The sequence below is a fragment of the Pseudoliparis swirei genome, chromosome 5, assembly GCF_029220125.1.
Source record: "Pseudoliparis swirei isolate HS2019 ecotype Mariana Trench chromosome 5, NWPU_hadal_v1, whole genome shotgun sequence".
NCBI classification, from domain to species: domain Eukaryota; kingdom Metazoa; phylum Chordata; class Actinopteri; order Perciformes; family Liparidae; genus Pseudoliparis; species Pseudoliparis swirei.
Genome location: NC_079392.1, coordinates 4,654,573 through 4,669,764, shown reverse-complemented (window position 1 = coordinate 4,669,764; position 15,192 = coordinate 4,654,573). Strand labels below are relative to the sequence as shown.

The 15,192-nt window shown below is 38.6% G+C and overlaps 1 protein-coding gene across 2 annotated transcripts; it reads left to right on the top strand.

The window, feature by feature from the left end:
- The first annotated feature begins 6,758 nt into the window (after positions 1-6,758).
- On the top strand, positions 6,759-14,584 carry c5h1orf210 (chromosome 5 C1orf210 homolog). Of its 2 annotated transcripts, none has more exons than XM_056413855.1 (4): positions 6,759-6,933; positions 11,637-12,185; positions 12,745-12,834; positions 13,842-14,584. In XM_056413855.1, exons 2-4 carry the CDS (start codon positions 12,128-12,130, stop codon positions 14,039-14,041), a joined length of 348 nt encoding a protein of 115 aa, XP_056269830.1. In that variant the 5' UTR covers positions 6,759-6,933; positions 11,637-12,127; the 3' UTR covers positions 14,042-14,584. The 2 variants fall into 2 exon arrangements, with proteins under 2 accessions (XP_056269830.1, XP_056269829.1); XM_056413854.1 differs by having other exon boundaries at positions 12,640-12,834.
- The last annotated feature ends 608 nt before the right edge of the window (positions 14,585-15,192 follow it).

Here is a 15,192-nt window from a genome sequence, read left to right as displayed (position 1 = left end):
TGCTGACAGAATGTTGATTTAAAGTTGATTTAAAGTCGATTTAAAGATGTATTTAAACCGTAAAGTGTTGAACTTTGACATTGAAATCATGTAAAAACAGTGACGGCTGTTTCTGGCTAATGCAACTGAGATGTGTCCGTATATATAAGGACTAAGATGTTGGGTAAATCCCACGGTGAAAGATTTACTGGTGTACTTGTAGTACAATATGTGTACCAATGATGGCATATGAATCAATAACTGCACTTCCAACATTTAAACACAAGCTAACGTCGTGTTTTTCGCCGTAAGAGTGAAACGTTTTACTTTAGTTTATCACTGAACCATCCAATACCTACTCGCCCGTGTGTGTTACCTATATGTCGATGTCTGTTTCTTTAAAGATTTTGTCTAATATTTGTATTCTACCCAGGTGAAAAATAAATATGCTAAATATATTTAATGTTATCATACGTATACTTGAAGCCCTGCTAATCATAAGTATGCTTAAAGTGTGTTATTCTAGAACTTATTTCGTACTGAATATATTAAGTTGTGTTTAAGTACTATTTGAAGTATATAAAGGTTATACTTGTGCTAAATTTGAACAACTTTAAGTATACTTCGTGCAATTTAAGTACACGACTGTGTATGTGCTAATATGCATGCCGATAGTTAAATTATATTGTGTGAATTTAGAATATTTTTTTATATTTTTGCAGGAAGTACATTTCTTTGATCGTATATTTGAAATGTACGATTAACATTTTAAGTATATTTTAAATTAAAGTATTTATTTTTTCTGCCTGTGCACACACTCTTACTAAACACACTTATGATCACACACACACACACACGCAGATACACACGCAGGTAAACACACACACAAATACATACACACACACACAGATACACACACACACAGATAGATATATACACACACACACACACAATCGGGGTGAAGTGATATGTTCCTAAACTTTCTCTTCCTGTCCATTCATCAGTCCTTCATTGGAAAATAAAATATTCACCCCCTCCACCCCACCAACCCCTCTAGTCTGCGGTGGTCTGGGTCCTCCAGCCTGACACCAAACAAACCCGACATGCAGTCGGGGATGTTGATGCTATTTCTACTACTGACCTTGCAAAGGTACTGTACACACACACACACACACACACACACACACACACACACACACACACACACAGACACACACACACCTCATTACTGGTGTTTTGGAAAGCCTCTGGATCCGACTGAGGAAGCTCTAATCATAACAGCATGTAGTTGACCACTGGAGTGGGTTTTAATGTGAGAAGGCTTCCTCCAGTCCAGGACCGTCACGTGGGCGACGTGATGTCAGCACACCCAGCAAGATCAACAAAAAAAAAGTGGGGTAAAAAAACCCAACCCTGCATGTCTCACGACAATAGCCCGACCATACAGTTGTATTTTCTACTTTATTAGCGATGTTAAACATTGGAACAGATGTTTGTTTTAGTGTATTGCTATTATTATGCTAGTTAGTGCAAAATGCTTATTACAGAAATGGATTATCTGGCTCATCGGAACATGTGCGCCAAGGAAATTGTGGAAAGGGAGCGGTGCTAAATGCAAGCAAACATGCCTGGAATATTGCAGCGGGCGTGTTTAAGGAAGTTGGATAACACCACGGGAGTGATGTGATGAAAGGCAGGGGAAAAAAGCAAGAGCAGAGAGAGTGTGTGCAATAGTGCGTTAAGACTATACAGCTGGAAAGGGCCCAGAAGAACCATTTAACATGGTGTCAGGGGGAAATGATGCCAGTTGATGAACTCAAATGACATAATATTGGTCCAAAATATATATATATATATATATATATAGAGAGAGAGAGAGAGAGACAGATGGATGAGCTGTTGTTGCAGCGTTCAGGAAGAGGTGCTGCTGCTGGAGGCTGATATGTGTGTGAAGGAAGTGGAGGGAGCAAGGGGGCAGGATTCACCCTCACAGGCAGGAAAAGGCCTGTGGAGGCGGAGGGTCTCTGGGCTCCTGTCTGATAGCTGTTTTCTCAACACACACACACACACACACACAGACTCAAACGCTCAGACGTGCTCACACATTGTAGGAGTCGTTCCCATCGGAGCGTTTTGGACGGCTGCTGCTGCGAAAGCCCGAAGTCCCCGCCGCACTTTTGCCTTTAACGTCGGTTTAAAACGTTTTCCTACAGGCCACAACGCCCCTCTGTACACATGAAGGAAAATGAAGGCGCCATCTGGAACTGAATATGGTTCTTCGGAGCCATGGAAGTACCATTTGTGGTTCCAAAAAGAACCTTTCAAACCAGGGTTCTTTAAGGAACCATTTCCTTAAAGAGTTCCTCAAATAACCTATAAAGGTGTCTCAAAGAACCTTAAAAAATGGTTCTTTAAGGCGCCATTTCTGGTTCCACAAAGAACCTTTCAAACCAGGGTTCTTTAAGGAATCATTTCCTTAACGAGTTCCTCAAATAACCTATAAAGGTATCTCAAAGAACCTTAAAAAATGGTTCTCTAAGGCACAATTTCTGGTTCCACAAAGAACCTTTCAAACCAGGGTTCTTTAAGGAACCATTTCCTTAAAGAGTTCCTCAAAGAACCTATAAAGGAGTCTCAAAGAACCTTAACAAATTGTTCTTTAAGGCACCATTTCTGGTTCCACAAAGAACCTTTCAAACCAGGGTTCTTTAAAGATTTATTTATTCAAAGAGTTCTTCAAAGAACCTATAAAGGTGCCTCAAATGAAAGAACGGTTCTCCAGTAGGTGTTGGTTCTTTGTAGAACCACAAAGCCTTTTAAAGAACCATTTAAGAAGCATTATTTCCCCGTGTGTAGTTCATGTGGGAGAACCACACTTTTCTCCACATGAATAAGAGAAACTGGTTTTAATCTCCGAGGTGCTAAAACTAGAAACGCAACATCGTTAATCATGAAGTAAAGGAATTTGTTTCAAACAGATTATTCATCGGTTTGGCCCCGACTGGAATGAGAACAGGTGACTTTCGGTAAAAGGTTCAAATCCTCGTGATTCTTATATTATATAAGACTGTAAACTAAAAAAACAATGCGTTCCTGCGTTATAGACTAGATTCCTGCATTGAAGATATACATTGCCACTTTCATTTCACTGCACACCCTGTGTGTGTATGTGACAAATAAAACATCTTGAATCTTGAATCTTGAATCTTGAACACGGCTTGTTTTTAAGATTCCTAGAGGCTTGAGGATGGATCCATCCATAAAAAGTAAGACATGTGTGTATTGGTGTGAAGCCAGATAGTGAGCACCTCTAAACGATTCCCTCCTGCACACAGGGACGACAGATATGCTCTGCAGGGCTCATCTGAAAAATTAGCATGACTAAGTATTTCCTCTGGAGTCATGATCAACCACCATGTGGGACCTTTGAAATACAAATTCCTCGCTGAACCGATCGTGAATCACGCGGCGCTCTCACTTTGCGCATAAATATTCTTACGGCGTTCGCCGAGGGATTAGAGATATGCAGTCGGACGTTATGAAAAGTGACTTTTACATCAATCTCCCTGAGATCTGCAGTAACCAGGGGAAGAGTGCACTTTGGTTAATGCAGCGACGTCTTTACACTCCCGTATATGTGTGTGTGTGTGTGTGTGTGTATCGGTCAGCGTGGCGTTGGAGTCTTCCAGAGTGCGTTCACGGAGCCGTGACATCCAAAACAAACAGTTACAGATATTACTGACTTCTGATGACCTGTAAGGATGAATCGGTTTCCTCAAAGACGTTCACATCATTTAACACCGGCGAGCTTTTGTTATCCAGCTTTTAGTTTCACTTGAAGAGGAACACGTCGAAGTAAATAAACACCGCCACCATCAAAGAGGGAGACGAACACTGCACACAGACATATAATGGTTCTTAAATGGTTCTTTTAAAGGATGTGTGGTTCTTTAAAGAACCATCACGTACTGAAGAACCATTCTGTCGTTTGAGGCGCCTTTAGAGGTTCTTTGAAGAACTATTTTAGGAAATGGTTCTTTCCCTGGTTTGAAAGGTTCTTTGTGGAACCAGAAATTGTGCCTAAAAGAACAATTGTTTAAGGTTCTTTGAGACACCTTTATAGGTTCTTTAAAGAACTATTTAAGGAAATGGTTCTTTAAAGAACCCTGGTTTGAAAGGTCCTTAGTGGAACCAGAAATGGTGCCTTAAAGAACCATTTGGTTCTTTGTGAAGAAAAAATGCCTTAAAGAATAATTGTTTAAGGTTCTTTGAGACACCTTTATAGGTTCTTTAAAGAACTATTTAAGGAAATGTTTTTTTAAAGAACCCTGGTTTGAAAGGTTCTTAGTGGAACCAGAAATGGTGCCTTAAAGAACCATTTTCTGAAGGTTATTTGAAGAACTATTTAAGGAAATGGTTATTTAAAGAACCCTGGTTTGAAAGTTTTTATAGAACCAAAAACGGTTCTTCTATGGCATCACTGAGGAACCATTTCCGGTTCCAGATGGCAGCTTCATGTTTCTGTGTGTAGTGATATCCATGTCTTTATAATTATACAGTTTTACAGACACTGCGGGTCGGGGTACATAGAGTCAAGAAAATCAAGCATTAGATTAAATTAGATGAAATTCAAACAACGTTATTCTTGGTTTAGTGTGTAGAAACACATTGATGAATAAAAATAAAAGCCCAGATAGAGACTAGATCACATAATACACAACTCACTGCAGGAATGTGAATGAGAACAATGCTGCAGCTGTTTCATTCACAGATTTAAAGCAGGTGTGCAGGGAGCCTCCCTCACATGATCCTTTCTCCAGATGGAGTTCACATACGGACTCACACATTTGTTCAGGCCGTCACCTTGTAACGTTCAACACTTCGGCTCATGCACATCGCAATGGATGCAGCAGGGAATTCAGTGAGAGGCAAAGAACTAAATATTTTGACGCCGCTTCTCCTCTTGATGCTTATTGGCCCGTTTGTCACATCGCCCCCCCCCCACGGTGGGTCCATTGTTATGTGCAGTGTGATGCGTGTTGTTATTTCCCTCTTCATAAGACTTTGCAAGGCCTTCACATCTTGCCCACAGACGGGGCCTCGACCTCAGACCCCCAGCTCCACCGCTTCACCGAGAGGACAAACAGTAAACATCCCATTGGTAGGAGAAAAAAAAAGGTTGAGGGGGAAACCCCATGTCTTCAAAGGTTCAATTCAATTCAGTTTATTTGCCATAGCCCAATATCATAAATTACACATTTGCCTTCAGAGAGCTTTACAACATCCCTGACCTTTGACCTCACATCGTAGCAGGAAAAACTCCCCCCCAAAAAAGAAAAAACCCTTTCAGGGGAAAAATGTGAAGAACCCTTCAGGAGAGCAACAGAGGAGGATCCCTCTCCAGGATGGACAGAACAATAGACGTCATGTGACCAGAATGAAGCGTTACAGAGTTACATAAACACCAAATGTAACAAAATAATACATAATATGATATAACCAAGTCTGCTTTTCATTCAGTCAGATAACAATGAACAAACTGTATAGAATAGATAGACTAGTATAGAATAATAGTAATAAAAAGTAATGAAAAGTAAAAAAGTAATAAAAAAGTATTGAAAAGTAAAAAAGTAATAAAAGTAAAAAAGTAATGAATAAGTAAAAAAGTAATAAGAGTAAAAAAGTTATGAAAAGTAAAAAAGTAATAAAAAGTTAAAAAGTAATAAAGTAATGAAATAGTAAAAAAGTTATGAAAAGTAATAAAAAGTAAAAAAGTAATAAAAAAGAAATTAAAGTAAAAAAGTAATAAAAAGTTAAAAAAGTAATAAATAGTAAAAAAGTAATAAAAAGGTAATGAAAAGTAAAAAAGTAATAAGTAAAACCATTATAGGTTATTTGAAGAACTATTTAAGGAAATGGTTCTTTAAAGAACCCTGGTTTGAAAGGTTCCTTGTGGAACCAGAAATGGTTCTTCTATTGCATCACTCTGAAGAACCGTTTTCGGTTCCAGATGGAACCTTAACTTTTCCGTGTGCATGACTCCAATAACCCAACGGCCAAACTTAGTACATCTGCGATGGGAATCCCCTCCCGTTGATTCCAGCTGATGCTGAGTGATCATTTGACTGTCCCAAACCATCCTCGTCGCCGCCATCTGCCCCCCAAGACATGCAAACTGAAGCATCCTGGAACAAGTTGGAGGAAGAGTCAGGGAGGGAGATGTAAAGATGCAGAGTGGCCAGGAAGTGGCCCTATTGTTTTCAGGGTCGCCTCGCTTTTCCTTTTCCAAAAAGCCACCAGAGGCCTGTTCCCCTCCCGCTCTGTCTCGGGCCTGTACGTCTTAAACAAACAAGAAAAATCCTCTTTGCCACAAACCGTATCTCGTTTTTTGAAAAGGACCATGGGGGGGGGGGGGGGGGGTTACATTTTTTGGCTCCTAACTAAACTACGCTTACACTCACTACACGAGTGAAAAGCCACACGGAGCAGATATGAAACACGATTATTTGATCAGCCACTGCAGCTATAATAATACAGCACATGTATTTTCAGCAACAACACACACAAAAAACAGGTTTGACTGGTTTCTTAGGGTTTAACTTGCACATGCACACTGGTAGTTATCATTAAAAACATGACATGTCGCTCATAAGTCATATTTGACCAACATCGGTGCCAGGTCTGCTGCGCCATTGGCCAGCGAGACTCCACAGTAGGGGGGGGGGGGGGGGGAGTACACCTTAGTTACTCATTAACTCGTCCTTCTGGGAAGCAAACTGCAGAGCACACCTCGTTCAACCTTTGAACAACATTTCTCCATTTTACAAGGAGAAAGCAACAAAAAAAAGAAGAAGAAGAAGAAGCAAAACAGGGCTGATGTGAAATATGAGAGTGGAAGAAAAAAAAAAGAGGTGAACTCGCCGGAGCTAGAAGACACGACACACAGGTGACCAGGTAAGACTGGAAATGAACAGCTGCTATTCTAAAATAAAAAAAACAGTGCTGCTGCACTGTGTAAAGATCACATGGACGGGCTGTTTGCTGGGATTACAACGTATCTCGTGTAACTGTATGCAATCATTTCTAATGTGCTAAAGAAATGTCACAACATGCTGGAAAAATGTGCTCCAAAGCAATTTACATACATCTGTTTACTTTGGGTTTTCACCAACAACAAAAAAGGAGGACAGTCGGAAGAAGACACTCCCAGTAAAAATGTGCTGAACGGACTTATTTAAGAGCAAATTATGTCACCGGAAAAACTGCTTTAAGGAAGTAACGTTGATTTATTTTGCACTTATCGCAGATAAAGTGTCAGAAAATACAAATTGGAACTAACAGGGGCCGAAACATAACAGTTAAAAGAGCAAAAGACAATACACTGTAAAAGATGGTGCATTAAAAAACATAATAAAATAACTTTTTGACATTTGCAGTTATTCACAGTGCTGTTGCAGTCCATGAAGGTCGATACAGTCACGTGACACACAGTGCACGTCAAAACTTTTCCCGGCACCTGTTGCATGCTGTTTTCACCCCAAACAGTAAAAAAAAGCACCATTAGCAGCTTAAACCCTCACGTTGTTTTCATTATTAAGAAGCACACATTCAGATATATTACAAAAGGAGACTCTTTTTTTTGGTAAATGTCGTAGTTCTGTTCAATTTGTTGTTTAATTATCTTCACCTCAACATGGCCGTCTTTTAACCATCGTGTCCTGCTGTCTCTCTAGAAAAACAACAACTAATATGACCTAAAAGCTTCAATTCAACTTGAAAAGGGAAAAAAAAGTCCAATAGTTGAATTCTTATTGAGATTTTTTTTATACGCCGGCTCCGTGAGCGTGACTTACAAGTGTGTGTGAGTTTAATAATCGTGCTCGTAAACTACGTCCCCGACAGGTGACCTTACGGCTTTATCCTCGACCAACAATAGCAGCCCGACTCTTCCACATCACGTTCTGAGAGGTTCTGTGTTGAGGGTCAACAGAAGGACGTCTGTTTGGTTTCCTGTGGTTTATGAATATGTGTGGTTATTATCGTAGAGCGGGGAGAGAGAGGTGTTTGCTTGGTCGAGTAGGGTTTGTGATATGAAGCGATAATGGCAATTTAGTGTGAGCAAGGCTTTTCAAAATGCTATTATGAAAATGTACTTCCAATGAGTTTTAATATGATTTGTGAGAGTTTTAAATCTTTCAGCTGCCTCATTACAAACATATCATCATCCTGGAAGTGCTTTTTTTTCAATTCAGACCTGATTTTTGTATTTTTTCTGTGTGCCAGCTTCATTTATTCTTACCCAGTAACATATAGACTGATTTGTACACATCTGAACAAAAGAAAAACAAATTTAAAAGGGTAAAAATTTAAAAAAGTATTAAAATAGCCCTAGTGGTTGCAGAGATATAGCCTTTTTAGTTTGGGTAAATAAGTCCAGGAGAGGGACTCAGACCCATGTCAAAATGCATGGTTGCATTACAAATTCAACTTTTGACTGCTATATAATTATATATTATGTATTACATTTTTATTGTTAATAGTGATGAATCGAGTAGTATGTTATTGTTGTAGCTGGTTGAGGTCGAGCTTTTTTTTAAACCACTTCACATACAGTTTGGTACTTCCCCAAATTAGAGGTCAGACTGCAGCTGGTCTCGAGACATCTTCAAGGTTAGGAAATTATTAATGGGACAGAAGAAGAAAAAAACAACAAGATGGCTCTTTTTTGGGTGAAATATTGGACAATTTTGACCCAGAAACTACCTGAGGAGTTAATAAGGAAAATGAGTTATCGGTTCAACAACAACTCAAACAAGAGCCCACAAGATCCAACATGTTGGGGAGTAATAACAATATCTACTTTTGAAATTTTTATGAAAATAAGCATAAAGTTGCACAAAGTTTTACTGAAGTTCAGTACATATTAAATATGCCAATTTACCACCAACCATCTTAACCAAATCCTAAAATGGTTAAAAGTTAATGTTCCTGTTCAAAGGAATGTAATAACACTCAAAGAGAAGAAGAATATAATAATAATACTGATGTTTAATTCAGTTTGAATAAAAAAAAAAATATGTTTCAACCCCTCTAGCCATCATTAGTAACTATAAACTCACACTCCATTCACAATGTGGGGGCACTGAAACAAGGAGGGACTAAGAATGTTCCGAGAATGATAATTAAAGCATATTTTGCAGACGAAGGTGCAAATGTCGCCTCTTACACAATGCATATTTACATAAATAAACGGCACTATGGCTCCCAGACTTCTCTCCTATAACTCCTCCCGCTCCTGCGCTGCTTTGTTTGCATATTTTGTTGTGCTTTGCATGTGTGAGGACAGAAGAGGAGATGAAGGCCGCCCTGTTGGTGTGTTTACAGCCAACACAGGAGCTGTTTATCAATTATTTATGCTCTAAAAGAGTCGGTAGCATTTCTGTTCAGCGTTGTTTTCCTCATAATTATGTTTAAGATGAGATAAGATAAGATAATCCTTATAGATATTTGTATATATTTTTTTTATTTTTATATATATAAAAATGTATATATATGAATATTTTATTTATATATATATATATATATATATATATAAATATATTTTCCTGGACCCTTTAACCTGCTGGAAATTATTATATTTTGTTTTCTCTGTATATTTAGTATTAGTATTTAGTTTTGTCATTGTGTTTTATTTTATATTTTATATTAATGCTCTAATGTGCACCCGCTGCTGTGATCCTGAAATTTCCCCACTGTGGGACTAATACAAATAGAATCTAAAAATATCTAATCTAATCAATTAGTCCCACAGAAATATTAAAAAATCGATACATATCCCTCTGGAAACAAGCTTAGTAATAGTGTAGGTTGTCTTTTTAGTTTAGAGAGTGTGATTTAAGAAGAAAATCATGTTCATTATTTTCATTCTCTACCCAAGATCTTCCTCGTTTCCAGTGTTTATGAGTACATTTTGTAAAAAAGTTGAATACAAAAGTTGAATGAAATCTTAGGTTAGAGTTCAAAATGAAACCAAAGTATGATTTACATTGTGTAAAAATATGTATATGTATTACCATTGGACAGAGGCAAGTCTTTGTTCATTAACTTTACATTTTTAAGTGTTATCAATACTCTCACCTGCCTCATAGCAACAAAGCAAATAAGGATACTTTTCAAAATAAAATGAACTTTTTCAACAGCACAGACTCGTGCAATGTTCAACAAGTTTTTAAAAAAAGAAGGCATTTCCTATATCTGCATCTACTTTAAATATCAGCCATGTTTGTTGTTGCAAACAAATCATATCCGGTAGTCTTCTCTTGCCCTTTGAGCAGCCTGTGACTCTTGTTTGTGCATTCGTGACACCCCCACTTTCAACATATTACAAAATTGGGGACAGCAAACAGCAAAATCAGTGCACCAAATATATTTCTTTATAGAAGCATGGAGTCTGGCTTTTCCATAATACCAGCGGCCAAACGGTCAGAACCACAGGATGCATTCAGGGAAGCAGAGAACACAAACACTGAAGGAGGTCCTTTCTGCATACTTGATGCTTTTCACAGTCGCAAATACCAAAGTTCACTCAGATTCACTCTGAACCGACCTGCTATTTGACTTTATAATGGTTTGAATGGGCATTACATTGTGTGTGTATATATGTACAAGTGTCTGTCTGTGTGTAGAGGTGTGCTTGAAGAGGTATAAGGTTGTGTTAGAATATTTTTTGCAGAGCTGGTTAGTCTTTGTGTTATCATCTGGAGACGGTGTCTCCGGCAACATCTGCAGTGGTTCAGGAAAGCTCATATATATATATAGATATATAAAAATATATATAACATTTATTTTTTATTATTTATATATATATATATATATATATATAGTTTCATATATATGTATGAAAATATATATATAAATATATGTATGAATTTATCTTTATATGTATGAAAATATATATATATGTATGAATTTATCTTTATATATATATATATAGATCTTTTCTTACAGACTCATGAGTCCATAAAGCAACAAACACAAATACAACAAAAATATATCAAATGAAATACGAGGACATGGGTACAACCAGTTAAAAGGTCACTTGTGGTTTAAAAAATATGCAAGCAGATGAAGAGAAAATTCCACTTGGTCTTACATCTTTCCAGTGGCCCATGACAGTAACACACACACACACACAGGTGATTTGACCAGTGCTTTGTGTCAGCTGGACCTCTACGGAGGAAGGTCCAGCAGCGTGTTGGACTTCCTGTTTGCGACACACTTTGTTCCCGTTGTGGCTGCTATCCTCCTGAGCTCCCGACAGCTCGTATACTCAATAATGACTTCTGGATTCAGAGGGTCCAGGCAGGCGTATCCTTATTTCATGATGACACTCACTCTTCATACATACCAAGTGAAATATTTAGGTCATTCGATTTTTTCCAAGTTCTTTTTGTGTGCGGTTCAGTTATAAAATATGCATTGGATGGCACAAAAGAATTTAAAGCCACAATGCAAGAGGGACATGGGGGCATTGTCGTTCACTAAAACTGTATTCTACTGCAAAATGTGTTTCTTTTTGCAAGATGCCTTTGTTTGCAAGTTTTGTTTTCTATTCATACTGATTTAAACTCTATTTCTCTGTCACCCTTTCTCTAAAGCCTCATTTGACTGAAGCCAGAGAACACTGGCTCATATTTCAACTCATACATGAGGATGACGACGCTGCCTCCACCTTTCACGTGTTACTGGTAACCGAGGAGTCCCCCCCGGTGTCACTCAAGCTCGCCATCTAGTGGCGGTCTGAAGTATTAACTCAAGCAGAAAATCTTCTCAGACAACTATACCTCCCTCATCTGGGGAGATGCCTGCCCTGCAACGGATCCCTCTCATCCCAGTTGTGGTTTTTTCCACCTGCTGAAGACCAGACAGCAGTAAGCAGCGTTGGTATATTTCCAAACATCAGTTTGGAGAAGGAATTAAAACCTCTTGGAAGAGGCTGTACATCCAACCCTGCTCATGACCCATGGCTTCATGCTAAGAGTTGTTGACGGTGGCCCAAAGCAAGAGCATCCGACGAGAAGGAAATCGAGTCTACGTGGGAGAAAAGTAACTCTACAAGAGAGATTGCACAAAACGAGGAGAAAGCCAGATGGAAGCATCATCTAGTAGCCTGCTCTCCACAGCTACACCAACAGAAACACATAACGGTAAGAATTCAGTCACGACTTCGACGTCCAAACACAATTCATTTATCTTCAGCTAAAATGTTTTTGGAGTCTTGCCAGTTTAGTCTAAAAATCTGGGTCTAGATCAGGGGCGTCGTTAGGCCTATTTTAGGCCAATATATATTATTATTATAATATATTTTTTCCATAGATTGGTATAGTTGACACTGAAGTAGTTCATCTTTATCTCAGTTGGTGTCCAAATGAGCATAAAATATCACTATGACCCTTAAATTTAGTCTAACAATGGATATCCGGGCCCCCTTGGGGCTTAGTCCCCCCTTTCTTTGAATTCCTACAAACGCCCCTGGTCTAGAGAATTTTTTTTGTAAAGAAAAGTCATCTTTAAACTGAATAATAGAGGATTAAATGTCCACCTGCTTGGAGGTGGGAGTGAGCTGAGATTGGGTTATTAATATTTCCCCTTCTCTTGAAGTCACGTTGGCAAGCCAGACGTCGAAATACAAATCTCACAACTGGGCGTTCCTGGTGGCCGTCCTGGTCACCGCCGTCTCCATCTCCGTTCTCATCGCCCTTCTAGTTAAATGCCAGGTGGTCCGCCGCTACCTGGCCAGCTACAGGCACACCCGGCTCACGGAGACAGACACCGTCAGCCAGTGTGACCCCGCAGGTTGGTTTTTATTCATCCATAAAGCATAACCGCAAGATTTAAAAAAACCTTCCTTGTTTTCAGCTTTTGTTTTGTACTATTTGACTGAATCCTACTTCACAGAAGCCTTTACTTTTTAGTCTGGAATAAATATAATTCAAAAAAAACGGAAAAAAAACATGAGCCATTTTAGTGTTTCTGCCCAGCAACAAGCCTGTTGACAGATAAAGTTAGCAAATAGGTGTGAACATATTATAATATTGAATTCAGAATTATTATTATTATACGATATTCCTTTATTATTGGGAGATGCCAATGTTGTGTTTACACCTTTTTGCAGCTCCCACTAATTCAGCAAGAGTGGGTAACATAAAGAACAAAAACAAACATTAAATGTGTAATTGTAATGTCACGTGGACACACGTTACACGATATGGCACATAGTAATGCACATTTCAAGCCAAATGGGAAACAAGAAGCGCCAATACAATTACATGTTACATTAAACATATATTGTTCTTGTGCTTCATACGGTGCAGTGTGTGAGAGTAAGAAAAACACAACAATCCATCATGGTAAAAAAACAATAAAAAACATTTCAATAGGATGGAAAGTGTGAGGATTTTTCTGTAAGACACTTTCTCTGCTAGTCAAATCAAACTTTTAATTTCAGACTCATGGTCCAGATAGTAAAAAACGTTAAAATAGAATAAAACACATCGAAAATCACAAGTAACATGCAAAGAAAATACATAGAAATAGTATTTATGAAAAGCTCATTTGAGAGTAACATCTGACTCCATCTGATGAGATAATGTAGCTGGTGAGTCGTCTACCTTGACATCAATGCCCCCCCCCCCCCCTGAATAGGATAAGCCTGTAAATCATGGGCGGATGGATAAGCACTAACCCTACTGTCACGTTAGAATGACATACAGGACTTATACCTTTTCGATGGTCGTCATGCACGCACACACACACACACACACACACACACTCTCTTCTTGTGTTTCTTCCACCGCCTCCAGGCCTGGAGGTGGAATTCGACATGCATGGGGGACGTGGATTTAACCCTCGCTGTATCCCCGCCGTGAGCGAGGAAGACGACGACGGCTTCATCGAGGACAACTACATCCCGGCCAGCGAGAGGGCGAGGGCCGCGAGAGCGGCGGAGAACATGGAGGACACGGAGGAGGAGATGGATGAAATTGAATTTAGAATCGCTTAGCGGGACTCTACACCTCCTCAGATATCTAAAACCCTAAAAAAAACTAAAAATTCCACTTCTGCATTTTCTTTATTTGTAAGATTCATATTGTCTATCAAAGAATTGTTCTATGTTAGGAAAGCATATCAATGTTAATACAAGTGTCTTTATTGTTAGACTTATTGCAAGGTACATTATTATGGTCCCCATAAAGATATATAATTTTTGTCACGGTTTATTCGTCAGCAGTAACGGTACTAGTCATAATGATATGTATTTTAGTTATAAGTGATATTTTGCCGTCAATCATCTTCTTTTTCAAGGAGGGAAAATGAGGTCAAGAGGTTTTGTGTAAATATGGACGTCAACAAATATACCTTTGTATCCGTTGATCAGTGTTTGGCTGTATATTGGTTGGTTGATTGATTACTTGATTTGACAGCAAAGGTTATGAAATGTGTATCGCTAAGACAAATAAGCACACTTATGCTGAATATGAACAGGATCATTGATGCATAAGCAAAAGTACAGATGAGTGTATAACATTAAAAAAGCATTAGTCTACTTGTATTAGTTACTCTCCACTTGGTCGCTACCACAGCTTCCCAAATGCTACCGAGACGTCACAGCACAAACGGACGAGCCCCCAATGAGTCACAACACGGCTCAGAGGTCATGGATGATGGTGAATTAAAAAGGTATTTATTATATTACTAAAGTAAAGAAAAGACTTCAACCTACCAAAACATAACTGGGCCATTTTACTCATTTAAAACACATGCATATGACTTTCGTTAGCTACCTACTCTTACCAATGACTACCATGTGTTGGACCGTAACTAGTATTGGTAAACTAGCTTGAATATAGTATCATTCTTAACTATTTACCTACTGCTGGATGACTAACACTCATTTTACTAATTTAAAACACATAGTCACGATACAGAAGGATTCGTTAGCTACCTACTCTTATCAACTACTTCCATGTGTTACACCGTAACTAGCATTGCTAAATTAGCTTGATTATAGTATCTTTCTCAACTATTTACTTGCTCCTGGATGGCTAACACTCATTTTACTCATTTAAAACATATGATACAGAAGGCTTTCGTTAGCTACCTACTCTTACCAACTACGGCAATGGTTCTCAAATGGGGGTATATGTACCCCTG

Excerpts from the sequence above, each read along its gene's own strand:
- c5h1orf210 (XM_056413854.1), top strand. The coding sequence starts at position 12,128 with ATGGAAGCATCATCTAGTAGCCTGCTCTCCACAGCTACACCAACAGAA. Across the intron at positions 12,186-12,639 it reads ACCAACAGAAACACATAACG|TCACGTTGGCAAGCCAGACG; the intron begins GTAAGAATTCAG and ends CTTCTCTTGAAG. Across the intron at positions 12,835-13,841 it reads CAGCCAGTGTGACCCCGCAG|GCCTGGAGGTGGAATTCGAC; the intron begins GTTGGTTTTTAT and ends CACCGCCTCCAG.